General features: G+C 48.1%; 2 protein-coding genes across 6 annotated transcripts in view; both read right to left on the reverse strand.

Moving 5' to 3' along the window:
• Positions 1-166: 166 nt before the first annotated feature.
• On the reverse strand, positions 167-9,284 carry TTPAL (alpha tocopherol transfer protein like). Of its 2 annotated transcripts, none has more exons than XM_075438455.1 (5): positions 9,232-9,284; positions 7,641-8,093; positions 6,721-6,914; positions 4,715-4,825; positions 167-3,968 (listed from the first exon to the last, which is right to left on the reverse strand). In XM_075438455.1, the coding sequence occupies exons 2-5, from the start codon at positions 8,077-8,079 to the stop codon at positions 3,693-3,695; spliced, it is 1,020 nt and encodes a 339-aa protein (XP_075294570.1). In that variant the 5' UTR covers positions 8,080-8,093; positions 9,232-9,284; the 3' UTR covers positions 167-3,692. The 2 variants fall into 2 exon arrangements, with proteins under 2 accessions (XP_075294570.1, XP_075294571.1); XM_075438456.1 differs by lacking the exon at positions 9,232-9,284 and adding an exon at positions 8,879-8,925.
• An 8,107-nt stretch (positions 9,285-17,391) lies between these two features.
• The window catches only part of HNF4A (hepatocyte nuclear factor 4 alpha), a 38,252-nt gene continuing 33,007 nt past the window's right edge, over positions 17,392-22,636 (reverse strand). For all 4 annotated transcript variants that reach the window (XM_075439007.1, XM_075439006.1, XM_075439005.1 and 1 more), the window contains exons 6-10: positions 22,273-22,360; positions 21,598-21,753; positions 21,077-21,313; positions 20,280-20,402; positions 17,392-19,609 (exon numbers count right to left, since the gene is read on the reverse strand). In XM_075439007.1, the coding sequence (XP_075295122.1) occupies positions 19,467-19,609; positions 20,280-20,402; positions 21,077-21,313; positions 21,598-21,753; positions 22,273-22,360 (747 nt within the window). In that variant the 3' untranslated portion in view covers positions 17,392-19,466. The remainder of the gene's footprint in view (positions 19,610-20,279; positions 20,403-21,076; positions 21,314-21,597; positions 21,754-22,272; positions 22,361-22,636) is intronic.

Raw genomic sequence — 22,636 nt, forward strand, 5'->3', positions numbered from 1 at the left:
AAAATTTAACTCTGCAGTAGAAAGCAACACCTTTTTCTAATGTAACACTGGGGCAATTATACTTACTGCAACTGTATGTTTAGTGTGGAACTAAGTATATGTTACTACTGACTTTTACAATAAAATACCCGAGATGACACAATGCATACTTATTAAAATACCAAATTAGCAGCTGTTACAATGTGTTTAATCACCCAGTCATGCATCATAAAATTACACATTTTGACCACTCCATTTTATAAAATGTATATAAAAATAAATTTTGTCAAAATAAGATGTACACTTAACCACCCAACACCTCTAGGCCCACATACAACAAAAGGCAAAATTATTAGTTTGAATAACACTATGATTAACTCATGTCAAAATGAGATTTAACAAAAAAATACTTCACCCAGTTCCTGAAAATAGCTCAAGGTTTGTAACACCCATTTGCAAGAGTATAAATTCAAGTACTTTTATGTACAATATGCAGCTACCTGATGTCCCACTTAATGCCAAAAGCCATGGCTGCCCAGTGCAGTTCAAGTATCTTTCCTTATTATGCGTTGGATTTGGCAGGGATGGCTTATGTACTAAGCAAGACGTATAACCTCTGGAAACAAAGTTAAGTGGAAAAAAGAACAGAGCCGTTCTAGCGCTGTGGAAAAAAAAAAAAAAACACCAACAAAAAAACCCCAACCAAAACCCCTGTATGCATTTTCTATCTCTTAACTTGCAGATAAGGAGACTCTGTACCTAAGACAAGTGTTTATTTTCCAAATGCTGACAGGAGAAATTTGGGGCAAAACCTGATTTCCTTGCTAGTAAGTTCTAAAGCTCAAAGAGCACTCTGAGCTGAGTAGTCGCACACAACAGAGCTGTTCTTTCTATAAGCCAAGCCAAACACTGGTTACGAATCTAAAAAGGGGTAGAGATACAGCTCAGTAACATTGCAACTCTGTCTGAGCTCTAAAGCCAAGAAAGAGCAAATCAGAAGTAACAGATGCTTGACAAAGATAAGCCTGACTTAGTTCAAGCATCCCAACATCAACAGCCCAGCAGCCAGCTTTAAGAAAAAGAAGTTCTTGAGGCATAACATGGGCTATTTTCAGCATTGATAACATAGTCTTATCTAGTATCTTTAAATCATATGCTTTATTCTTAGTTTATGAGCAGAGGAGAAAAGGGGAGGGAGAGGTGGATCATTTGCCCACTATTTAAGGCATGGAAGAGAATATAAACGCCTGAAAAAAGGTTTTGTTTCTGTAGAGGTTCCTCAGCCTTCTGCTGGACACCACTAGAATTTTCTGAAAGATGCTAAGCTGCATTTTGAATATTCAGCCTCCCTCCCTAGGGACATTAAGGGGATCAAAGTAGCAGGTTAATTGTGAAAATACGACCACTTCCAATCCTGCAGCACAATTAAGGAAAGAGTATCAAATACCAGTCATGCCTTCACCTCTTGGAAAAATGGTCCATCCTACCTTTTTTTCTTTAATTGTACATTGTGGCTGGAATGAAAGAGGCACTAAAATAACATAAATGTCAGTCTCTACATTCTGGCAGCTAAACAGCATGGGCAACCACTTACCTTTCTAAGTCCTGGTGCTGTGTGCTACTGTCTTGCTAGGTGGCACAAAGAACTGAATTAATCTGTGCAAAACACGCAGCACATTCTGGGCAGAAATGAGGAGGAAGTGGCTAGCAGTGCTCTTTTGCCTTATTTTAAGTAGTTGAAAATGGTACGGGTTTTTTGCTGCACTAAAGGTAATGGCTGTCAAAGAGAAGTAAGAATTGACTTACAAAGGTAGGAAAAACCAGATGCTTTCAGTGAGGGAAGCTCATCTTTTCCCACCTTTACTCTAAAACAGTTCAAGTGATGAGTTCCCTGCTCCCACAGATTCTGAATTACCGCCCAGAAAAAAAGCTCCATGGTTTCCCCCTTTTCAAAACCCAGTCTCCTTTTATAATGCTTGGATGCCAGCTATGGCATTTGCTACCCCCACGTTCCAGGATGAGGTCTGCTGCCAGATCAGGAAGTCATTGCAGTGGAAGTGGAGTCTTTTTTGGCAATGCAGTCATGCTGTAGGGGCACTGAGAGGAAGACAGACATTCAAAACAAGAGTTTGGCACTTTGAAAAATGAATGTCTGAAATCCTCAAGATGCTTTAGTTTTATATTTACAGAAACATAACTGGTACCTATAATCACACTTGGCACTAAATAAAGATTTCATCCAGAGAAAGTGCTCTAGAGATAAGTCTCCAGTTAGAAGGGATGTTCTTTTTCACCTTTAAGTAACAGGGTGTGCTTTCCCGTTCCAAGTTAGGTTTCCCATCTCCACACAGTCACAGTGCAGAAAAACATGTGCAAAGAATGTGCTTGAGTTAAATTCTAATTCAAGACCATTAAACCGACTGAACTTCGGGAGTGGGAACAGCTTATTCAGACATAGGTATCTTACCCTGATTTGACATCGGAGTCTTAGTTCTGTCTCTAGACAAAAACCTAGAAGCACAGGCATACAAGCTATGGGTAAATATTACAGAGATGATTAAAGTCTAACTTCATACAGGAACATGACAACCAAAGACGAAAGAGGTCAACAAAGTTGAAAACAAAGTTGTAACATTTCACAAAAGAGCCGACAAACACAGTGAACAAAATGCTACGATATCAGGAAATTTAAGAATGTGCTTTCAAATAGCCTGTCTGCATTTGGTTTCAAAGACTTAAATGCAAATTTTGCCTGAACTAACAAGCTAAAGAAGCACCTTGCTGTCTTACATGAAGTATTGCCTTCCATACGTCATATGCCAACTGCCACAAAGCCTCCTTACAAATTCTATGTAAGAGTTACTCAATTCCTCATCACAACTCGCTGAAGAAAAGAACAGCTGATAACGTGGGAAGGTGGCTGACAGATTTTTCTTATCTGGTCCTGAACCTCATAATCTGAAGCTGTATCTGAACAAAAGCCTTAGTACTTGATCTGAAAAACCTCCTGTTTTCTGCAAATGAAGATTGCATCTGTTTATAATAAGCCTTGGTATAGATGTTGTAGTAGTTAATCCACCAGTTCTTCCTACTGTGAGGACATTTCGGGGATGATCTCCATACTAATATTCATGGATAAGAAAGTTTTGTTCTGAATTAATTTGACACAATATTCACTGAGATATTCCACAAATGCCAACTTGCAATCTGAACCAAGTGATGGAGGACAGGCCATGTTAGACTTTTATGTTTTTAAGCAATCCTCACTGACAGAACTACATTTTGCAGGGTTCAAAAGCAATTTTCTTGTCTTGGATTACCAGTGTATTCAGAAGGGGAAGGGAACAGATGGTCACAAAGCTAGTAAATCATCATCGTCACTTTTCACCTGGGTGGGGAGGGGATAAGAAACTATCAAGCTTACCATCCTGCAATATATTTTCTTTATCATTAGAAAGAATAGGCCAGTTTGCATCATTCACACAGAGGTTGATGAGCCTCAAGTATTCTACATAACTTGTGCTCTTTGCCTTTATCCTCCCCGAACGCTGCCCTGCCCCCGTTGTGCCCTCTTTAGCTTCCTTTGGTTCTACAGAGTAAAGTGCCTCAGCAGCTTGTTCCTAAACTGCAGGTTTAGGAGTACGGCAGAGTTCACAACATCACCTAGCAGAACAGATCTTAACTGTGCTGGAAAAGTTCCCTTCACTGGTTTGTTAATAACAGTAATAGAGCTGAGGTTTCATGCCTCGCAGAGAATCATCGCATTGCTTCTCATCAGCATCCCCACTCACTAGCATGTCATGGGGAGAGGTGTCACATGGGAGAACCAGCTGTGAGAAATCGTGCAGGAAGTCTTCTTCAGATGCTAGCAGCAGCTCGTTCCACGCAGAGATGTCCAGCTTGCCTGCAGTACCACCATACTCTTCAGGAAGGATCACTGGAGGAATGTTTTGATGAAGGGAATTCAGATCACAGCCATGAAGAAAAAACTGAAGAAGAAAGCAAAGGTGACTTTCACAGTGCATTATCAAACACTTCACAGCAAATTACTGAAACAGTCAGCCAACACGCTTACTTGGAACTAAAAAGCAAATTTTAGAAGTGATGTCTTTATGGTCAAGTGGCAGCATACAACATCGGGCAGGTGCAGTTAGACACACTGGTGAGAGAAGCCTTGAGACAATCCAAGTCTAGTGCAGCTTAAATCCCAGCGAGAAAGAGTTGACATTTGCTAGTCTGTGCAGAGGTTCCAAATTCAACTCGTCCTCAAGTTCATTCACAGGATTGGAAGTACTTATCCTTGTGGAAAAAAGCATCATCCTTTGCAACTACATCCAGTCCCATGCCGAAAATACTAGTGCCATGCAGGACACTTGCATAAGGGAGAAGAGCAAGGCAGGGCCAACACAGATTTCCCATGACACCACTTCATAACCAAACAGTGTTACTTGCCAAGATAATCCAACCCCAGGGATGGAATTAGTGTCCTGAACACAAAGCATATATACTAAAGATCCATATTAATGTTATGCCAACATGGAGTTCCTCAAAGCTGTTCTCTCATGAAGAGTTTTCCCAACAGGCACATTTTTAAAAATTAAAGCAGTAAGGACCAGTTAGATCAAGTAAATGGCACCAACATTTTTCTAGCTGTGAGGTTTTTTCAGCGATTTTTACTTGCAGTGGCCAAGCAAGGAACTTACTAACATTAATGTAAAATGACACAAATCCTTACCCGGTTTGCTATCTTTTCCTTCAGAAAAGGCTTGATGATTGCAAAAATGCCTTTGAATATACGAGGTTCATTTATTATGTTAACAGCTTTTATTCGAATGGGGAATCCATCCTGCAGGGTAAAGGAGATTTTTATAATGCAGTTTAAAAAAAACATTTGCCATCTTTCTCTTTTCAAAATCTCCTGAGACTGACTGCCAGCACAACCCACTGGTTCCCAAACTGTCATCTGAGGTACCAACATAAACCAATATGGCAACAGAAATGCATGTTGTAATGGGGAACACTCTTAGGACAAGATCTGCAACCATAAAAATAAAGTCAAGAGACAAGAAAACCTTGCATCGAGAAATATACTGCTGCCAGTAAATCTTCATTTCTTATGCTGTTCATCTCCCCTGACAAAGACACAGAGGTAATCACTGTCCTTCGAGTATTCCCAATCCTGCTAAGGATGCAGTTACAAAGTGATGACCCTAGCTTCCGATGAGTGACCACGCCCGCAGCCAGAGCAGGCTGGTTCTAATGGTATGTCTAACTACAAGATTTGGTGCCCAAAGTACTCTAGAATGTGGTTTTATATAAGGAAGAACTCTAATATTAATTGGTATTTTTCTGCCATTCCAACTATTCTGTCGTGCTAAACGCAAAAGACAAAGAGGCTCTGCTGCCAACAGAACACACAGTGTCGCCTATACAAGAGTTTAAAACAACACTCGGGTATGGAATTTCTGCTGGAGAAATTTATTTGCAGAACCATTTTTCCAAGGCAAAAGCTCATAATCAGCAATTAAGGTCTCGTGCCACAGTGGTTTCTCTCCCTTCTAACCAGCTCTATGTATACAAAGCAAGCAGTGAATGCTGGGACTGAAAAGCAGATTAAATCCACTACAGGAGTATTTTTCTTCTTATGAAGGTCAGGGAATTTGCTCATCTTTACAAGAGATGCAGCTCAGCAAGGCTGATGCAACACATTTATATACCACCCATACCTTGACGTCCTTCACCAAGTTCAGCTTTTGTTTTGTGAACAGCTTCCACTAATGACAGCAGGACACCTATCACTTTATTTGTGCAAATTAAATACGGGCTCAGACAGTTAAATGACACATTTAGATCATAATTTGAAGGAGCAAGTTCTTATATAGGCATTCATAAACTGACTAGTCTCATCTCCATAAACTGCCCCGATTCACCCTATCCTTCCTTATAGCCCTACAGATACAACAAAGAACATAACCAGCTCAGGCCAGAATAAAACTGGCGAGGGAATGAACCCATTCAAGAGAAGTTTTCCCCATCTCACTCCTCCAGATAGTATGGCAGAACATCAAGTAAAATCATCAGGCCTTCCTGCCACTTTGGCCAGGTTACTCCTCACTCCTTTCACATTCCTATTTCGTACAACTCCACTGGTGCTTACACCCCTGCTCTAACTTGCTCCCCATCATTTTCCTTCCAAACATCTAGTCGGAGATCCTTTTCATTCCTGACTCTTTTGCTGCCTCTTACGCTGAAGAAGCCTCTCTTCCTTCAGGGAGTGGATGGAAATCCTCCTCAAATCACACCCACTCAGAAGTCCTCTCTGCAAAAATTTTGCAGCAGTACTTGGACTTGCACTTGCCCAGTGGTCAGCTCCATCTCTGCTGACAGCAATCATTTAAATAATGAACCATTCCTCAGCATTCAGGCAAAATGTGTCTTCCCTCTAACTGTAATCCACTGCTCGCTCTCTTCCTTACCACTGCCTAGCAGAACTGCTTTTTTGTGTTCCAACTCAAAGTGAGCATTTCTAATGCAAATTTAGTTTTAGTGATGCAAAAGTCAAAAAAAGGGCAAGTGAGGTAACTTGGCAAGGGTCTGAGAAACTGGCTGGGCAGAGACATGTGTTAACTCTGCTAGTAAATGCCAAGACGCTTCAGTTTCTGGTGACATAGTCAAGAACTCTAGACACAGCAGCAGTCATTTACAATGCACAAGCTTTTTTCCCACCAGTTCAGGTCTTACCTGAAGAATTCCAATCACTTTTTTGGCTACAAAAGGACCAAAATGAGACGCCTTAGATAAGCTGACTCCTTTGTAGTCTGCCAGGATTACAATTCCATTCACCTGGGTCTCTTCGGACTGAATGAGTTTTTCTAACGTTAAGTATATGGCACGAATGTTCTCAGTAATCGGATAATTACTGGGTGTCCATCTGTCTGAGGTTACAAGACATGGATGGTAAGTCGGAGAGTAAATATAAGCTGACAATACACATTCCAAAAACTGATTTTCTATTTTCCTGGACTCTTAAAAGTTAGTCTTTCATAGCCATAGTCCTAGTTCAGAGCAGCCTTTCTTAAGCAAGAGATAAATGGCAACTCATGTTTACTTCAAGGAGCAAAGGCAATGGTTTTAAGAACCCCGTTCTCCACCCAGCACAGCTTATTAGAAGCAGTTTCAGCTCAGAAAGAAAGCAGGTAAATGGAAAAGAGGAGAATGAATGAAGACAAATTTACAGCAAGCCTGGCAGCACCAAAACCACACAAAAGGCTCCAATTCTTTACACAAGAGTCAAAGCCATAGGCTCGTCTCTCCACTTCCTGTCAAAGCAAGTTACAAGCTTCTAACCACAGGCGAGCAGCCCTGTTTCAATTTGAGTTACTACGCATTAATTTTTCTTCAATCACCTAATATTTCATCAACCCACCTCACTGCCTTTTCATTTTGACATAACTGCACTTATTGCTGACACAGGAAAAGGAACTGGTATAACGCTGGGTAACGACAAACATGTCCCCTCAAAAGTTAGCTTTTCGAATTTCAAAGAGAACCCACGTACTCATCTGCATAAGTAACCAGCGTTTGCAGAAGAGCAGGAAACAGATTTTGGGCCCCAACACACCTCAAAGACAGAGAACAAAGACATTCATGCATTTCACTACCTGGACGGATGCAGACGACATGGCGTCCCTCTGGGTCCAGACGAGGCAGCACAGTGACAAAACCAGACTCTAGGACAGGCTTGATGGCAGACGGCTTCAAGTTATTGAAGACTTCAGGCCAGCTCCTCCTGCAGGTGTGGTAGTTCACCAGAAGCTGAAGTGCTCGATCGTAATCGAATTTCCTGGCTCTGAGGAATCTCAGCAAAAAAGCATCGTCCAGGCAGGTCCCCAGGGAGGGATAGTCTTTGCACACCATATCTCGGAGTGCCTGCACATCCCGGAGCCTCCATTCAGGTTTCTCTTGAAGCTCTTCCCGGGCTTTGGTAATGAGATCAGGAGACAGTGAGCAAACATACTTTGGCCGATCTGGCAAGAACTCGTTGTCCGATGGAGACCCCGCTGATGGACTTGTCCTGGTGCAGTCGCTGTCTCCTGACATAATGTGGCAGGAATCTGTCAAAAACCAAGTGCTACACATGACAAACAATCCCATGGACTAACAAGCATATTTATTATTTACATACTTCTTACGCCCTGTATCCCTCCATTTCCCTGCTGACGAGATTGCCCTTGCAAGAACCGGCACTACAGCCAGAAGTACACTTCGGAGATTTTAATTCTCTTCCTAGGCTTAAAAAGTGCAGGGTTTTCTAATCCCTATATCCTGCGTAGTGGGTAGAAAACAACCTTGGATGAAATTGAACCAAACTAAAAAAAAAGAAAAAAAAAAGAAAACAATTAAAATAATTACAGAGCTTCATTGCAAATACAGAATTTAATTTGCCTTAACATTTCTTTCCTATGTTCAACTGGAAACTAAAGCAAAGTAAACACATCCCAGTTAGGCAGGATTCTCACGTTTGGTCAAATTACACCCTCTTCTGAGAAACTCTCCCAGCTGAGCCCAGACAGCCGGGAGTTGTCCTTAACCTCTCTGGCGAAGGCAGGCATCGATGCGCACACCTGCCCACGCGCACGTTTTGAGCGATTCGGGAGGAGCGGGCGATCAGGAACCCGAGAAGTGGCTGCAGTCGGCAGCCTGGATCAGCAGGCGAGAACACTGCAGGCTCCTGGGCCAGCACTGCGTGGGCATCGAGGCACGCTTAATCTAGCTGCCATCACGCTGCCGGTATTTCTGCACCGGGAGCTGAATTTCTAAATCCCGGAGCGGAAGATTAGAACACTGCGCCTGGCATCTTTCCCGCGGCTTCACCTGGGACTGGACGGGAAAAGCACACCTTGTTTCGCTGAGCTGCTCAGCCCGAGCCACCCACGGCACCGCTCTCGGCGGCCCCACGGAGCCGCCTCCCAGCCCGCTCCCCTCCCGCAGCTCGGCCCGCGCTGCCCCCGCGCCCCCCGGCCTCCCGCGGGCGGGCCCCGGGCTGGCTGACAGGGCCGCGCCGCAGCCCGGCCCGCGCAGGGCGCGCACAGGCAGCTCCGGCGGCGGGGCGGGCACCGGGCAGCAGCGCTCCCTCCCCGCCGTCCCCACGGCCGGGGCCCCCGGATCCCTCGGCCGCCGCGCCGACGGCCTGAGCTCCCGGCACAGCGCCGGCCTCGCCCCCCGCAGCCCCGGCCTCCCCCCTCCCCGTACCGCAGCGCTCCCGCCCCGCAGCGCCGGCTCCAGGCAGCGGCGCCCCGGAACTACAGCGGCCGCCCGGATATGAAGCACCGCCGCGCATGTGCCCTGGCGGCGGGGCCGCGCGGCCGGTGCGGTGCTGGGTTGCGGGACTTCCTCGGCGGCTGCGGGCCCGCCCCGGCTCCCCAGCCCCGTGAACCCCCCCTCCCTGGGCCACACGCCGCGCAGCACGGGCCCGTTCGGCTTTGGGCCGAAAACGCGGGGTTTCCGCTGACTGTGATATCTGCGGGGCGCAGCGTGAGGGAGCGGAGGGGCCACTTCTGCCCTGTGATTCCGCCTTGTCCCTTCCCGCAACGGCCTTCCGTCGCCTCCGGCTGGGAACCACAAAGGCACTGTATATATATATATATAAAATATATATATGGCGCCTCTGGGAGCTGGCCTTCGAGAGCCGGAGGGCCCCGGTGGCGACGGGCCGTGTCCTCAGGGCCTCTCCCCTCCCCAGCCGGGCCTTCCTCCCTCCGCGGCCGCGGCAACCCCCGAGACCGCGGGCAGGGGAGGAAGGCGGCCGGGAACAGGGCCGCGGCCCCGTCTGCGGCCCCCGGAGCCTGTCCCCGGGCAGCCGAACGCCGGAGCAGCTGCGGAGTCGCCCGGGGAGAGGCAGAGGAGCCCCAAAGCAGGGTCCAGGCAAGCGCAGGCGGCTCCTGCCCGTGGATGGGAGCGGGGCCCGGGAGACGTGCTGCCTCGAGCCTGAGTTTAGATGCCAGCAGAGGGATTAAATGCTAAGAAGGGGAGAATTTAGAGTTGGTTTTTTTTTCTTTTGTTTGATTTAGTTTTTGAGAGGACAGAAAGCCTTATCCCACAGGAGTTCAGATGGTGATGTCTGACCTCTCTGCATGGAATTTGTAAGAAAAATAAGATGGGCATTCCCAGGCTTGCTGCGTTAAAAAAGGCTTAACCGGGTGTGCTGGGGAGGGGAGGAAATGACACACGTTTAACCCCACGGATCAGTGGACGCAGAGTTTGGTTGCAAATCGGGCTCAGCATCCTGCTGGGGACTGTCCCCAGGCTGAGGGTCCCTGTGAGCTGGGTGGGCTCTGCTCTTTCCTCTTGGCTGTAACCCGTGTTCTCAGCCAGGAGAGGGAGTCAAAGATAGCTGGAAAAAGAGCGGGAATCCCAGGAGCCCGCAGTGGGAAGCAAGGCCCTTCTGCAGCATCTGGGTTTCAGCTCTGATTCGTTTCTCTTCCAAGGTTTCATCCTTCCAAAGTGGAAAATGTTTCAGTGACACCATGTCTGGCAAGCGGTATGCCAGCGTGGCAGCAAATTGTGTGTGCCACAGGTGTTTACCTGCAGAGAGACATTTTGGAGAAGGGCAGTACATTGATTTAACCCCACGCTGGTGTTCCAGGCCAGCCCTGCTTTGGGCTCAGCCAGCTCAGAGCTGGGTGCAACCTGGGACCCTAAGCTGGGACCGGTTTGGATCTGTGTGAATTAGACCTGTTTGTGATGTTGCTCTGTGCCCTTTCCAGTAGATGGTGAGATAAATGAGGTTGGAAGGGACCTCAGGAGGATGAGAGACCTTACATTGCTCCAGTTTCCATTCATACAGGTTCTGGGCACAGAGACGTGCAGCACAAGCATGAGAGAAGCAGCCAGGTGGGACCTGGAGTCCCAGGGCAGAGGTGAGAGCCTGAAGCTGGCAGCTGCAGACACAGTTTGGAGGGAGGGAGAAGGTCTATGTTGGGGAGGTGGGTCTGTGGCCTCACAACTGAAGGGATGAAGGAGCTTCCTGGGTACACGTGATCCAGCTGATTGCTGAAATTAGCAGGGAGGCAGGGCTGATGTGAGAAAAGGCTTTGAAACACCAGACCGCTGGGAAGTACTGTAGCTGCAAACAGGAATTTGTGCTACAGGTTGTGAAATCTGCTTGGAATTTGCACCCCTCAAACAAGGGAGGAAAATTTAGCAGGGAGGTGGCAGTTCCAGACCTGACTGGTTAATAGTGGCTGCAGCAGGGTGTTAGGAGTAAGCAGAGATGTTTGAAAGGAGTGGTATGTGAAGGAAGCTCTGCTTTGAGGGGCAAGAAGGGCAGGAAACAAGTGAGAATCAGTAGCAATCACATTGAGAGGGATGTGAAAAAGGATGTTAAAATAAGAGCAAGAGCCTTAGGAAGGTAAGAGAGAATAAAGAAGGAAAGTAGAAGTGAGAATACTGCATAGTGAAATAGAATTTGGGCGTGGTCCCCAAATGAAGTAACTGCCTTACCTCAGTTTTCCTTACGTGGGTAATGTTGAACTTGAAGAGAGTGGTGGGTGGTGAGTGGACGTGAGGGTTTCAAGCACCAAGCCAAGTTGTAGGGGGAGTTTTAAAGTAGTGGCAAATGAAATCACAAGAATGGTAGCAAGAGTTTCTATGATTTACTCTTAACTGGTGTTGGCATCTTGTGACTAGAAACCAGGAAAGGCAGAACCTGTCTATAAGGAAGTAAAAGCTAAAAACTGAAAACAAACATCCAGGCACTGACAGTCCTCATGTTCATCTCTCCTATCACATGCGATGCATACCTTTCTCAGCTCCGCTCCCGGGTGCTCCCGCGTCCTGCCGTTGTGTTATAAATGAATGGCTGTTGGTGTTGGTTGATATTTAATGAAGGCCATGTAATAGTCTTCACTCATTTACTTATCCGAACAGTCTTAATACTCAGCCTGGGAAAGTTATCTTGGCTTCTTTAAGCTTTTCCACGATTAGCAATAAACATTTTACAGTCTTGGCAAGCTGAGGCTGAAAAGAGAGCATGACTTCAAACAGCATTGCTCACAGAGAAGGCTTTAAACTGATATTAAATCACTAAGCTGTGCAAACATAACAGTCCTGTAATAAAGATAATCTATGTACAGTTCAGGCCAAGAGGGGCTCTTGGGGTGCAGGCAGAACCTCTGGGCCCCACCAGTGACACAACCCTTTTGGGCAGCTCAGCGTCAGAGCAGAGAGCCACTAGTCCCGTAGTGCTGGGCGAGGTCTGCCCACGCGTGGGGCCGTGTTGTATCTCGGGCCCGAGTTTCTGTGACTGCACCAGTCCAGCAGCGTGGAAAAGGCTGTAGCGCAATGACAGCCCCTACTAATCCCCCCAGGCATGGCCACACCAGGCTGGTGTAAACCTGCTCTGGACATGGTGCCTGGCCCACGGGGCGCTTGGCTGTGGTACAATCGCACAGCTCTCTACAACTACCTGAAAGGAGGTTGTAGTGAGGCACGTGTTGGTCTCTTCTCCCAAGTAACGAGCGATAGGACGAGAGGCAATGGCCTCAAGTTGCGTCAGGGGAGGTTTAGATTAGATATTAGGAAAAATCTCTTTACAGAAAGAGTGGTTAGGCATTGGAACAGGCTGCCCAGGGAGGTGGCTGAGTCACCATCCCTGGAGGTGTTCAAAGAATGTGTAGATGTGGCACTTTGGGATATGGTTTAGTAGGCATTGTAGTGATGGGTTGATGGTTGAACCTGATGATCTTAGAGGTCTTTTGCAACCTATGATTCTATGATTCTGTTCCTCTGTGCTCAAACGGTCAAGTGACCAAGAGAATCTGCCCTAAATTACTGTAAATATTCATGGTCTCAAAGTGTGCAAGTCTACATCCTCCAGGACTGGTTTCCGTGCCTGCTGTCCCCCTGCGTGTTGTGGTGTGACGGAGGGGGTCTCACAGATGACAACCTCACTTCTGAGAAGCCGATGCCGTGCTGCAGAGGACTGCCCCTGCTTTGCACATGCTCTCCCCACTCACATATGGCAGGCCAGACCCACATGCAAAGCGATGGAAACAGGCACTAATATGCAAATGCACCCAAATCTGTAGCATCTGCCACCGAAGCAGCTGTACGCAGGCAGGCACCCCCACCCAGGCAGATAAAGTCGTGCTAACGTGCAGTTAGACCACCAGCAAGCCAAGTGTGTGGTGCGACACAGGCACGCAGCCGTACCCAGCCCAGGCTCTGAGAGAAGACTTCCCTCCTCTCCTTGGCTTGACTAGCTTTAAGGCCAGAAAGGATTTTGCAAAAGCTTGGCAAGGAATGTGCTTGGCTGGGCCTCTGAATGTTTTAAATATTATGGGATTTTTGTAGCTTAAATTACTCTGAACTGAGACAGTGTTTTCCCAATCTCACCATGTTTCGTGGTGCCCTTGTGCACTGGAAGGAAAGCAGCTGGCTCTGTGGTAGGATGGGTCCCTGGCAGGATTAGCCCTCGCGGGGGGCTGTGAAGGTGCTGCTCAGGGACCTGTGCTCCGTGCCAGCCTCTTCATGGCAGTGGCTGCAGCGCTACTGAGTCTGTTAGAGCAGTAGAAGCACTCAGGTTTGCTTCTGCAGGAACACAGTTGGTAAATGGTGTAGGATACTTGCCAGGGGCGAGGTGAGGGAAGCACTGCTGCTCCCTGGGTCGGACTGGGTGCTTTTGCTCTTGGGGCTTTCAACCTGGTGTCCATCGCAAGCCCTTATATCAGTGTGAATGACTGAAGCAGGGTTGGGTGTTGGAGTAACCCCTAAGCAATATCTCAGGCACTTGCACAGCCTTGGGGTGAAGGAATGCAGCTGCATGGTGGCCTGCAAGGAGAGAAGGGGAGCAGCACGCAGGAAATAGTGGGATTTCAGTGGGACTGTGAGAACCTGCAATGCTGGAATTGTCTCCCCTCCCACCTCCGTGGGCATGCAGCACAGCAGGTCTCCAGTGTGCTCTCCCAGGTGAGAAGGTGCCACTCTAATCTCACACCTTAAGGTAATTTTAAGAGAGGGCTAAAAACCACCCAGAAGCAAGGATCCCAAAAGTTGTCCTTCATCTGTGCCAGAAGTGCTGTAGTCCAGAGTCAGGGGTTCTGGGTCTGACACTAAGGTTTCTGTTTGCTGTTCCTGCCTCAAGCTTTTTTCTCAGTCGCTTGCCATCTTAGCTGGCGCATGAGCTGGGGACCTCCACATCTCTTTCAGTGGACCTTTAAGGCTTTGTATCCTCTGCAGATCAGCTTGGAGTGGATCCTAGGATATGCATGAACCAGTGCACTCCATGTCAGTCGTTAAAGGTAATGCTAACCCATGGGTAGGATTAATTAATGGGTGTTTTTATGGCAGGGTGAGGTTTTGGAGAGTCCTGGAGAGGAACAGAGAAGTGTATTATTGAATTACTTCATTGTAATGATTTTCCCAGTCAGTGAGGGGGAACAGGTCGTGTTCCAGCCAGTGCTGACACCTAGGTTGGCAGCTGCAGTGAGGAATTCCTGTCCGGCTCGCGATGCTTTCTGCTGCGGGTGTCTATCCAGGCATGTCCCTCAGGCAGCTCTTGCACTGCTTATTGCGCTCGTGGCAGTTTCTAGAAGGAGGTGGGGAATCATAACAGCTCCCCGAGACCAGAGTCATCTGGTGTGGTGTGCCCCGTTCTCAGAAGGGCTCTCTGGTCTTTGTGTGTGCTTGGTGTCACAAGCGACTGCAGGTCCCAGCCAGGCAGAGCTGCCAGATGTGAGGGACTGAAATGGAGCATGGCGTGCAGAGCCCGGTGGTTTGTGTTCCCATATCTTCTGCAGCTGAAGTTAGGGGTGGCCTCAGGCTTCCGAAAGCTGATGAAGCAGCCGCGATCAGGCAAGCCTGGCATCACTTTAGATCCAAAAGCCAGAGTAAGCCTTGGAAAGACAGTTCCCAAACCACCTTCCTTCCCAAGACCCAGGTTAGACTCAGAGCTCTGCTCCTCCTGGGCTTGAACTAGGAGCACTCAGTTGACCCCAGCAGTCTTCTCTGTTACACAGGACACTGAACTGAAGGACGTGACTGCAGTCTTGTTTCTGCTGAGCTCTTCTGCTCACTCCACACCTAACAAAGCTGATGGTATATTGCCATTTTTATTTGCCTAGCTGACAATATTTCAGGTGCTAGGTGTGTTTATGATTATCAGGGTCACACCTCAATTAGGAATGGGGAGAGGGATTTTAAACATACCCACACCTTACCCTTCCTCCTCCAGCCACTCCGAGTGGAAAGGGATTGTTCAGTGCGTGGCCTGAATTCCCAAACTGGTTGGTGATATTTGCACTCAGCCTTGAGGGAACTGGCCAGCCTGGCACACAGAATTGCCTGGCTCAGCAGTGCCACGTTGCTGAGCTGTCCCCTGCCTCTTGTTGTTCATGACTATCTGTGCCTGTGTGTGCAATTGCAAGTTTAATAGCAGCAATAGTTGCTTTTGTCAGAGATGATATGCAGGCCATAAAACTCGTTTGCTGTTCTTTTTTTTTTTTTTCCTCTCTGAGATATGATGTGGAAAAGGCTCCAAAGCCCGTTGGCTATTTCAGATGCAGCTTATATAAGGAATATGAAAAGAATGCATTTCGTAGTGGCCAGAGGACCTAAAAATACCACTTTCACAGATCTTTGCTTGGACATTGTGAAAAGATCTTGCAGCTGGAGATACTGCTTTCCAGGAAATCATCCTTAGTCTAGGTTGCAAGCACAGAAGAGGACAGTAAAAAGCTCTTTTGTCCAAAAATAATGTAAGGAAGTTGTGTCTTAAAGATTGAAACTAGCTGTCCTCACAGCAGCCATGTCCTGTGACATGGGACATTGCCTGTGGGCTCCAGGGAGCCCAGCAGGATAAAACACAGCCCAGGAGCAGCAAGACTGGTGTCTCAGGGTGATTCCAAGCTGGAGTGACAGAAGAGATGAGGGTTGGGATTGAGGACGCCACTTAAGGACAAGGTTGTTTCTAGAGCAGTTTGTGGCTTTTTTTCCAAGTGAGCTGAATCAAGCAGTAAGAAACCTCCTGTAGGGACTGTGCTGATTTAAGATTAACCAGGTAAAGGGCAACCTTGATAGAGCGATTCATGGGAAGGAAACCAGGAGAATTTATTGCTTCAAAGATTTGATATTACATATATGGAGTTTTTAGGGCATATGCCTGGGTAAAACCAACTGTGGGTCACAGGGTCCCTGTGGCAGGCAGAGGAGTCCTGATCTTGACTCCATGTTAAAGAGAAGGAACTAACTCCTTTTCCTTCTTTTGACTGGTCTAACCACTCGGTCGCTGCATGTGTGCTGAGATAATGCGTGTCCTATGACTGCCTTTGCTGACCTTGTTCAGGCGTTTAGCGATGGCGCTGGGGCTGCAGATCATCAGGGGTGCACACCTACTGAGAGCATGCTATCTGATGCCTGTCGTGTTCTCCCAGGTCCTTGCCACCAGAGTGGAGGCAGGCTCGAAGTGCTGTCTCCACATGGTCCTCAAACGCAGCTCTGAATCCTGTCCCTGCATCGCGCACCTGCTGCCGGTTTTCACCAGCATGACTGTCACTGGAAAGCCGCTGGATGTGCATGGAGGGTCATGATGCAAGGAGCAGGGTGGAAAATCAGGCTGCTTCTTAAGCCCTCGTACCTGGGATGAGACTGCCCACCTCATTTCACATTGAGGACGGGAGATGGGGGAACTTGAGGGCATCTGCTGCAGATCAAAGCTGAAAATGCTGAATGTTGTTCCTCCCCAGATACCTAATCTTTACAGCCATCTAGACCTCTCTCCCCTCTTCCTGTTATCTTCCTGGGCATGCTACAGCTGAGAGCAGGCTCCTGTGATCAGAAGAGCAGGTCATTAAGAGCCCTCTCTAATTGTCAGTGTATTTCTTCACCTTTACAACCAGTGACAAATTGACTTTCACTTTATCGTCTTATTGTGCCCTGTAGGCTCAGTCTGACTTTGGCTGCACCTGCTGCCAGCAGTAGTGAACCAAAGCGGAATCGTCACCCCAAAGTGCTCAGAAATTACCTTTGAAATACAAGAGGGACTTAAAAATGAATGTTTGAAATGCTGATAACTCATTTTGGCTTCCTTTGCTTGGCTTTTGGAGTGTGGTTATTTCAAGTCTTTAAGCTCCCTGGAATCATGAAAGCAAATATTTATTCCTCATGTTTGTTTTTCTTTTAATGAAAATTGATATTGTCATTCAATCTTATGATTCCAGCACATGTGGCTTCAGGACAGACACCAGCTAGCGTGAGGCTTGCCAGGAAATAGTGAGAGCTGGCGACAGCGTCAAACATTTGTTTGGGCTTTTTCCTCAATACACATATGCTTTGTGCTCAGACCAACAGGGAGGTGAGCCCCTTGATTTAAAATAAATCCTCCCAGAAGAAAGAAATGCATCTGTCTGGGAAAACTTAGAAAATATTTTTGCATTTATTTCTTTTTTTTTGTTAATTTTATGAATACAAACTCTAGTGAAGAAATATTCCTCTGTTTCCATTGGAAGGCAGTAACCAGCAAAAATTAATGTACAGTATCGAGGAATGCTTGATGCAAATGGACCGGAAAGGATTCCCCACAGAGTTTCTCTACATACAGGAAAAAAGGTTGCTGCAGTTGGAAAAGACAGCCTGGTTATTATAGGGTTTTTTGCATTTAATCTCCCAATTATAAATAATCAATGTGATTTACAAAATAATTTACAGAAAATGATTGGATTCATCATTGCAATAAATTACTCGATATGATGCCACCAGCATTGAGAGACGATACAATACTTCTCACACCCTCAGCGCAAGGTGAGGTGTTTCATTTTTGCATTGGAAATCAAGGGACAGACCTGCAGCTCCTCTGGCTGGGTGGCTCAGCTTCGTCCCCACCAGGAACCTCTCGCAACTGTGGTTCCACCAGCGTCAGTATCCCAAGAGGCCAGCACCCCACACAGTCTATGCCTAGTTAGAGCTGCTGTTGCCTCATGCTGCCAGAAATTACTCTGGCCTGAATTCGTGCAGGGCTCTGCAAGCTCCAGCCCTGCCAGCACCCGGAGACGCAAGCGCTGGGCACGGGAGGCCTCCTTTCCTGGTTTCAGTTATAAACCAAAGGTCAGATCAGTGGGGTTTCAGCATGGGCAGGCACAGAAAAACAGAGGCTGTGGCAAGCAGGGAGCAGGGCAGGCTGGGGCAGACCCAAGGGGCTTGGGCAAGACATGGTCTTTCCTTGACCTCTGTCACTCTTTGCAGGACTCAAAGCATTGTGTTCTTGAGGTTGCTGCCCTCAAACCCTCTGAGGTCTGAAGGAGCCATAACGAATTCTTAACGTGTTATGAAGACTTATAAATCTGTTATCAGCCACTCACTCTAAGATGAGGGAGTGGCACTGGGCTGGACAAGTGGATTGTATGGCAGATCTTAGCATTGAAGCTGGGTCTAAGCTGAGATCCTGGGTTACAATGCTCCCAGCACTTTGGGCAGCCCAAAACCTTGGTTCAGTCTGAGGCTTGGGCTCTTCTCAACCTCACAGGTCTCTTCCCTTCGTACATCTATCCCCGTGGCTTCCTTCCAAATACTCATCCAGTGGTCTCCTTCTGACTGCTGAGAAGCAGTAGTGGGGCCGTGATATTTTGGGCACTGCTGCCCACTGCCAGCCCGTCCCATTAGCTGAAATCTCCCGAATCCCATCGTCCTGCAACTTCCCAGTCCAGTCAGCAAGGAGGCAGTAAGTGGTGTAAGGGAAGGATTTGGCAGTGGTTGCCTCTCTGAGCCTTGTAGTGGGACGATGGTCATGGCACAGAAGTAACAAAACCCCTCAAAAGGCAGAAGGATCCAATTAGTGGAGAACGCTGGTGGGCCAGGCTTTGCCCCAGTATCAGCTGAAAAGATTTGTTAGACCTGGCTTGGGGGATTACTGTGCTGGAGGGAGATACCATCCAAAGACCTGGGACTAGTCAAGGCTGAGGAGCTGTTCTGCCAGTGCTGCCTGGGCAAAACCCATGTGCTTCACCTGCTGCGGTGCTCCTGGGGGAGCTTCCATCTCCATCAAGTTTGGCTGGACTGGGGACTGTCTGAGGAACTGGCATGGCTGCAGGAGGGAAGCCCTCAATTCACACAGCACAGAGAATTGCTTCTTCACAGGATCTGGTGTGTGCTGAACCAACGCTGAGAGGTGGCAACAGGAGAACAGCCAGCTGCACTGTCCCCAGCCAGGCACTGCACCCTCCTCGCGGACGGAGGCAGAAATCTGGCTCTGCTTACAAGGACTGAGGGTTTCAGTAAGGCTTCAGCCTTAGCTCTGGGACTGGGGGCTGCCCATGGCACATGGTGTCCGTAGCTGCAGGAAGACAGCTTTTGGTGGTGGTGGACTAGTTCAATAAGCAAGTCTGTGCGTCTGCGCCCAAGGACCTCTGGATGGCTTCTCTTTTCACAGTGGCAGAGTCAGTTCGGGCTTTTGTCCCACAAGGTCTTCTAAATGAGGCCAGCTGGTCTGTAGATTGCTAGATGACCTCCTGTTTCGTGATGGCGGGTTGTGGGATGGAGGTGGGCTGTTTTGTCACAGTTGCAATGGCTCCGGGCAGCAGCTTGTATTGCTCTGGTCCTGAGCCCGCAGGTGGAGATGGCTGTGGAGTTTCTGGAGTAGCTACAGAGAGAGAAACAAAATTAGAAGACTTGACAGCGCTGGGATCTGTCCTCAGTCATGCCAGGTTCAGGGGTAAGCAAAGCAAAGGCTCTGTGGCAAAACCATAGCTCCTAATGGCTTGTGTGTTTGCTGCAAGGCAGCCCGGACACGCAGGCATGGTTAGATGCCATGGGAGAATCACTGTGATGAGCATCGAATGAGGGGAGCTGCTGGCATTTTGACATGTACTGGCCACTCTTTTGGACAGCTGAGGTCATCTCAGCCCAAATTCCCAAGTGATGGCCCTGGGTGGTGGCCCTGTGTGGTGGCACAGATTCTCCTTTGTTTTTGCAGAGGGAGAACTGAGGTGTGTCTGAACCATTCAAGGGAAGGAGAGGCTTTCCACTGATTTCAGTAGCACTGGATGGCATCATTCATCCCTTAAGGGCTATGTAAAAGTTACAGTCTGCCAGGGAACATCTTGTTGAATCAGTTAGTCTAGCCTAATCTAATGTAACCCACCTCTCCGTTTGTCTTTCCCTCCTTTCTGCATAGGAATTTCTCACACACTCATTATCAGAGACTCTGTCTTGCATAGAAATTTCCTTGCGAGGTAGAAACTACCTCCACAGGCACTCTGGAAAGCTCTCGGTTTCTCCTGGAAGCTCTCTGTCTCTCTGGCCATACTCACATATCTGCCCATTGTGCATCTGAGGAGGCATGGTGTTGGCCACAATGACATTTGTTCCCAGATTCTCCTGGATCAGGTGAGGGTGCAGGGGGTGGTGAGCATGTGGCGTTTCACTTGATGAGCCTAAAAAAGTGCATATGACATTAGTTGCCAGGATGACAGAAGGAGACAGTTCAGGTGGGCAGCACCAAAACATCGAAGGCTTTGCGTGTGATCAGCTTGTGCATAGCCGATTGGAGCACACCCTTCCCATTGGCCTCCGTGGATGCCTGGGGCTCACTAACCCCTGCCTGCTGCCTGCATTTCCCCTTAGACAGGATTATATTCCTCTCCTCCTGAGTCACACCTCCACATAAAGAACAGTACAGTGGCAACTTCTCATTTTGTTTTGTCCCATTGGATGCTCCCAGTAGAAAATCTGGGACGCTCTTTCCACCTGAGCTTTCAGACTCTTCTGTTTTGATGACTCCCTTCTGACACAGAGGAGGATTAGTGAACCAGCTGGCTGGTAGGAGGTTGGGGCTTGCACAGCAAAGCTTGTCTACATGCAGATGGCTGGGGACACCTCTCCATAAGTAGATGCACAGCTAATGCATCTCTTTATGGAATAGAAATGGAGGATCCTCGTGTTACCATTGCCAATGACACAGGAAGATGATTTTTTGTGAGTCAATGGCTAACCCGCATACAGGCTGTCTCCACCTATTTTGGGTAGGGAGCGTTGGCTATGGAAGTTCTCAAGGGGATGGTGATCTGGGAGCACTCAGAGGTGTCTTGCAGGACCCTCAAGTACTCACCTCCCAGCAGCATCTCCTGCAGCAGGTTGTCAATCTTAGCCATGCCGAAGAGCTTGACAAACTGGATCTGTTCTATCATCTGCCAGGTGATGCTCTGGAGCACAGGCAGCAGCAGCAGCAGCTCTCCAAAGCGGCCCCGTGAGTCGTATTGCCGGTCGTTGATGTAGTCCTCCAGGCTGACCTGCACCTGATACCGCATCCGCTTGATCTTGGAGGGGTCGCTCAGTCCTTTGGCATCTGAAACAACCCACAGAGCAAACTATCCAGGCTGCTTCCCCAGGAGCTGCCCTTCCATAATATCATGAAGTCTGGGCATAGGCTGAGGTGAGCTGTCTCTGATTCTCTATCATCTGCTGTAATGGATGTTTTTTCTCTAATTAGGCTGACTTCTCCCCTCCCTCTAAGAACAGTTTGGCCCAGAGAGGAGACCAGGCAGCATTTCCACAACTTGGGACCAGTATTAGTCGGCATAACACAGACTACTCCCCACTAATGGTAACCCTCACCAAGCTGGAGCATACCTGGGTCAAAGAAGATGATGGCTTTCAAGCAGGCATACTCGTTATCGTCTATCTGCAGCTCCTGGAAGGGGAGGACCAGCTCGTCTAGGATGCGGATGGCCACGCGGTTCACCTCCACCAGTTCGGGGCAGTTCCGTGGGATGATGTGGTCATTTCCTTTTGACAAGCAGCACAGAGACCATCGCCTTGTCATTGCCCAAGGCTTATCAAGGGTGGCAAGGAGTTCAAAACCCAAGTGGCAATGCTGAGATAATTCTGAGGGCGGAGGACTTAAGAATGTTCCTCCTTCTGCCCCTTCCCTGGCTCAGCCTGCCAGAGATGCTGATCTGTGTTGTCAGAGCAGCCTCTCCTTACACAGGAGTCACTCAAGCGAGGAAAAGCTGACTGAGGACTGAGAGCCTTTTTCTCAATCACTCAACAGCCTGCTTACACAAACCTGGGGGAGCAATGTGAATGTTCATAGTCCCCCAACTTTGCCACGTATCGTGGCCTTTATATGAATGTCAGCCAGGCCTAGCTGCACCCAAAGGTTGTGCTAGGCTCGCTAAAATACAGAAGAGCTGAAGCCACCACCCTGCAAAAAGGATGCCCACAAACACTGAACACCCCCTCCTTCACCCTGGCACGGAAGCTTCACAGCAGTAGATGGGCCGAGAGCAGAAATGCACTCTTTACCTAGCAGCAAGACATCCTTGAACACCATGGATCTCTTGGCAGCTCCAAGTAACAGATGTTCCCCTGCATGTGCTCGCAGCAGTGCTACCTGCAAGGGCAGGGAAAAGTTATTTGGGTGATGCAGGGACAGAGAAAAGGCTGTGATTTCGCGTAAGCAAGAGGGAAAGCCTAGCATTCCTGTACTGCACTCAGGGATGGGAAGTGAGAGCCGCTCTCCAGTCACAGTCAGAGAAAGAGGTAAAAAAATGGTTTACTCCTGTGCATAAACAGCTATAAATCCATCAGAACCAGTAGATGATAGGCAACACCTAAAACATCCCATATTCATGGCACCTGTCATGAGCAAGACCACGCTGGACTGTGC

This window comes from Opisthocomus hoazin, chromosome 18 (genome assembly GCF_030867145.1).
Source record: "Opisthocomus hoazin isolate bOpiHoa1 chromosome 18, bOpiHoa1.hap1, whole genome shotgun sequence".
NCBI lineage: Eukaryota > Metazoa > Chordata > Aves > Opisthocomiformes > Opisthocomidae > Opisthocomus > Opisthocomus hoazin.

Coding starts and splice junctions, on each gene's coding strand:
- TTPAL (XM_075438455.1), bottom strand. CDS start 8,079: ATGTCAGGAGACAGCGACTGCACCAGGACAAGTCCATCAGCGGGGTCT. Junction 4,826..6,720: donor AAGTGATTGGAATTCTTCAG/GTAAGACCTGAA, acceptor TTTACCCTGCAG/GATGGATTCCCCATTCGAAT. Junction 3,969..4,714: donor AGGAAAAGATAGCAAACCGG/GTAAGGATTTGT, acceptor TTTCTTCTTCAG/TTTTTTCTTCATGGCTGTGA.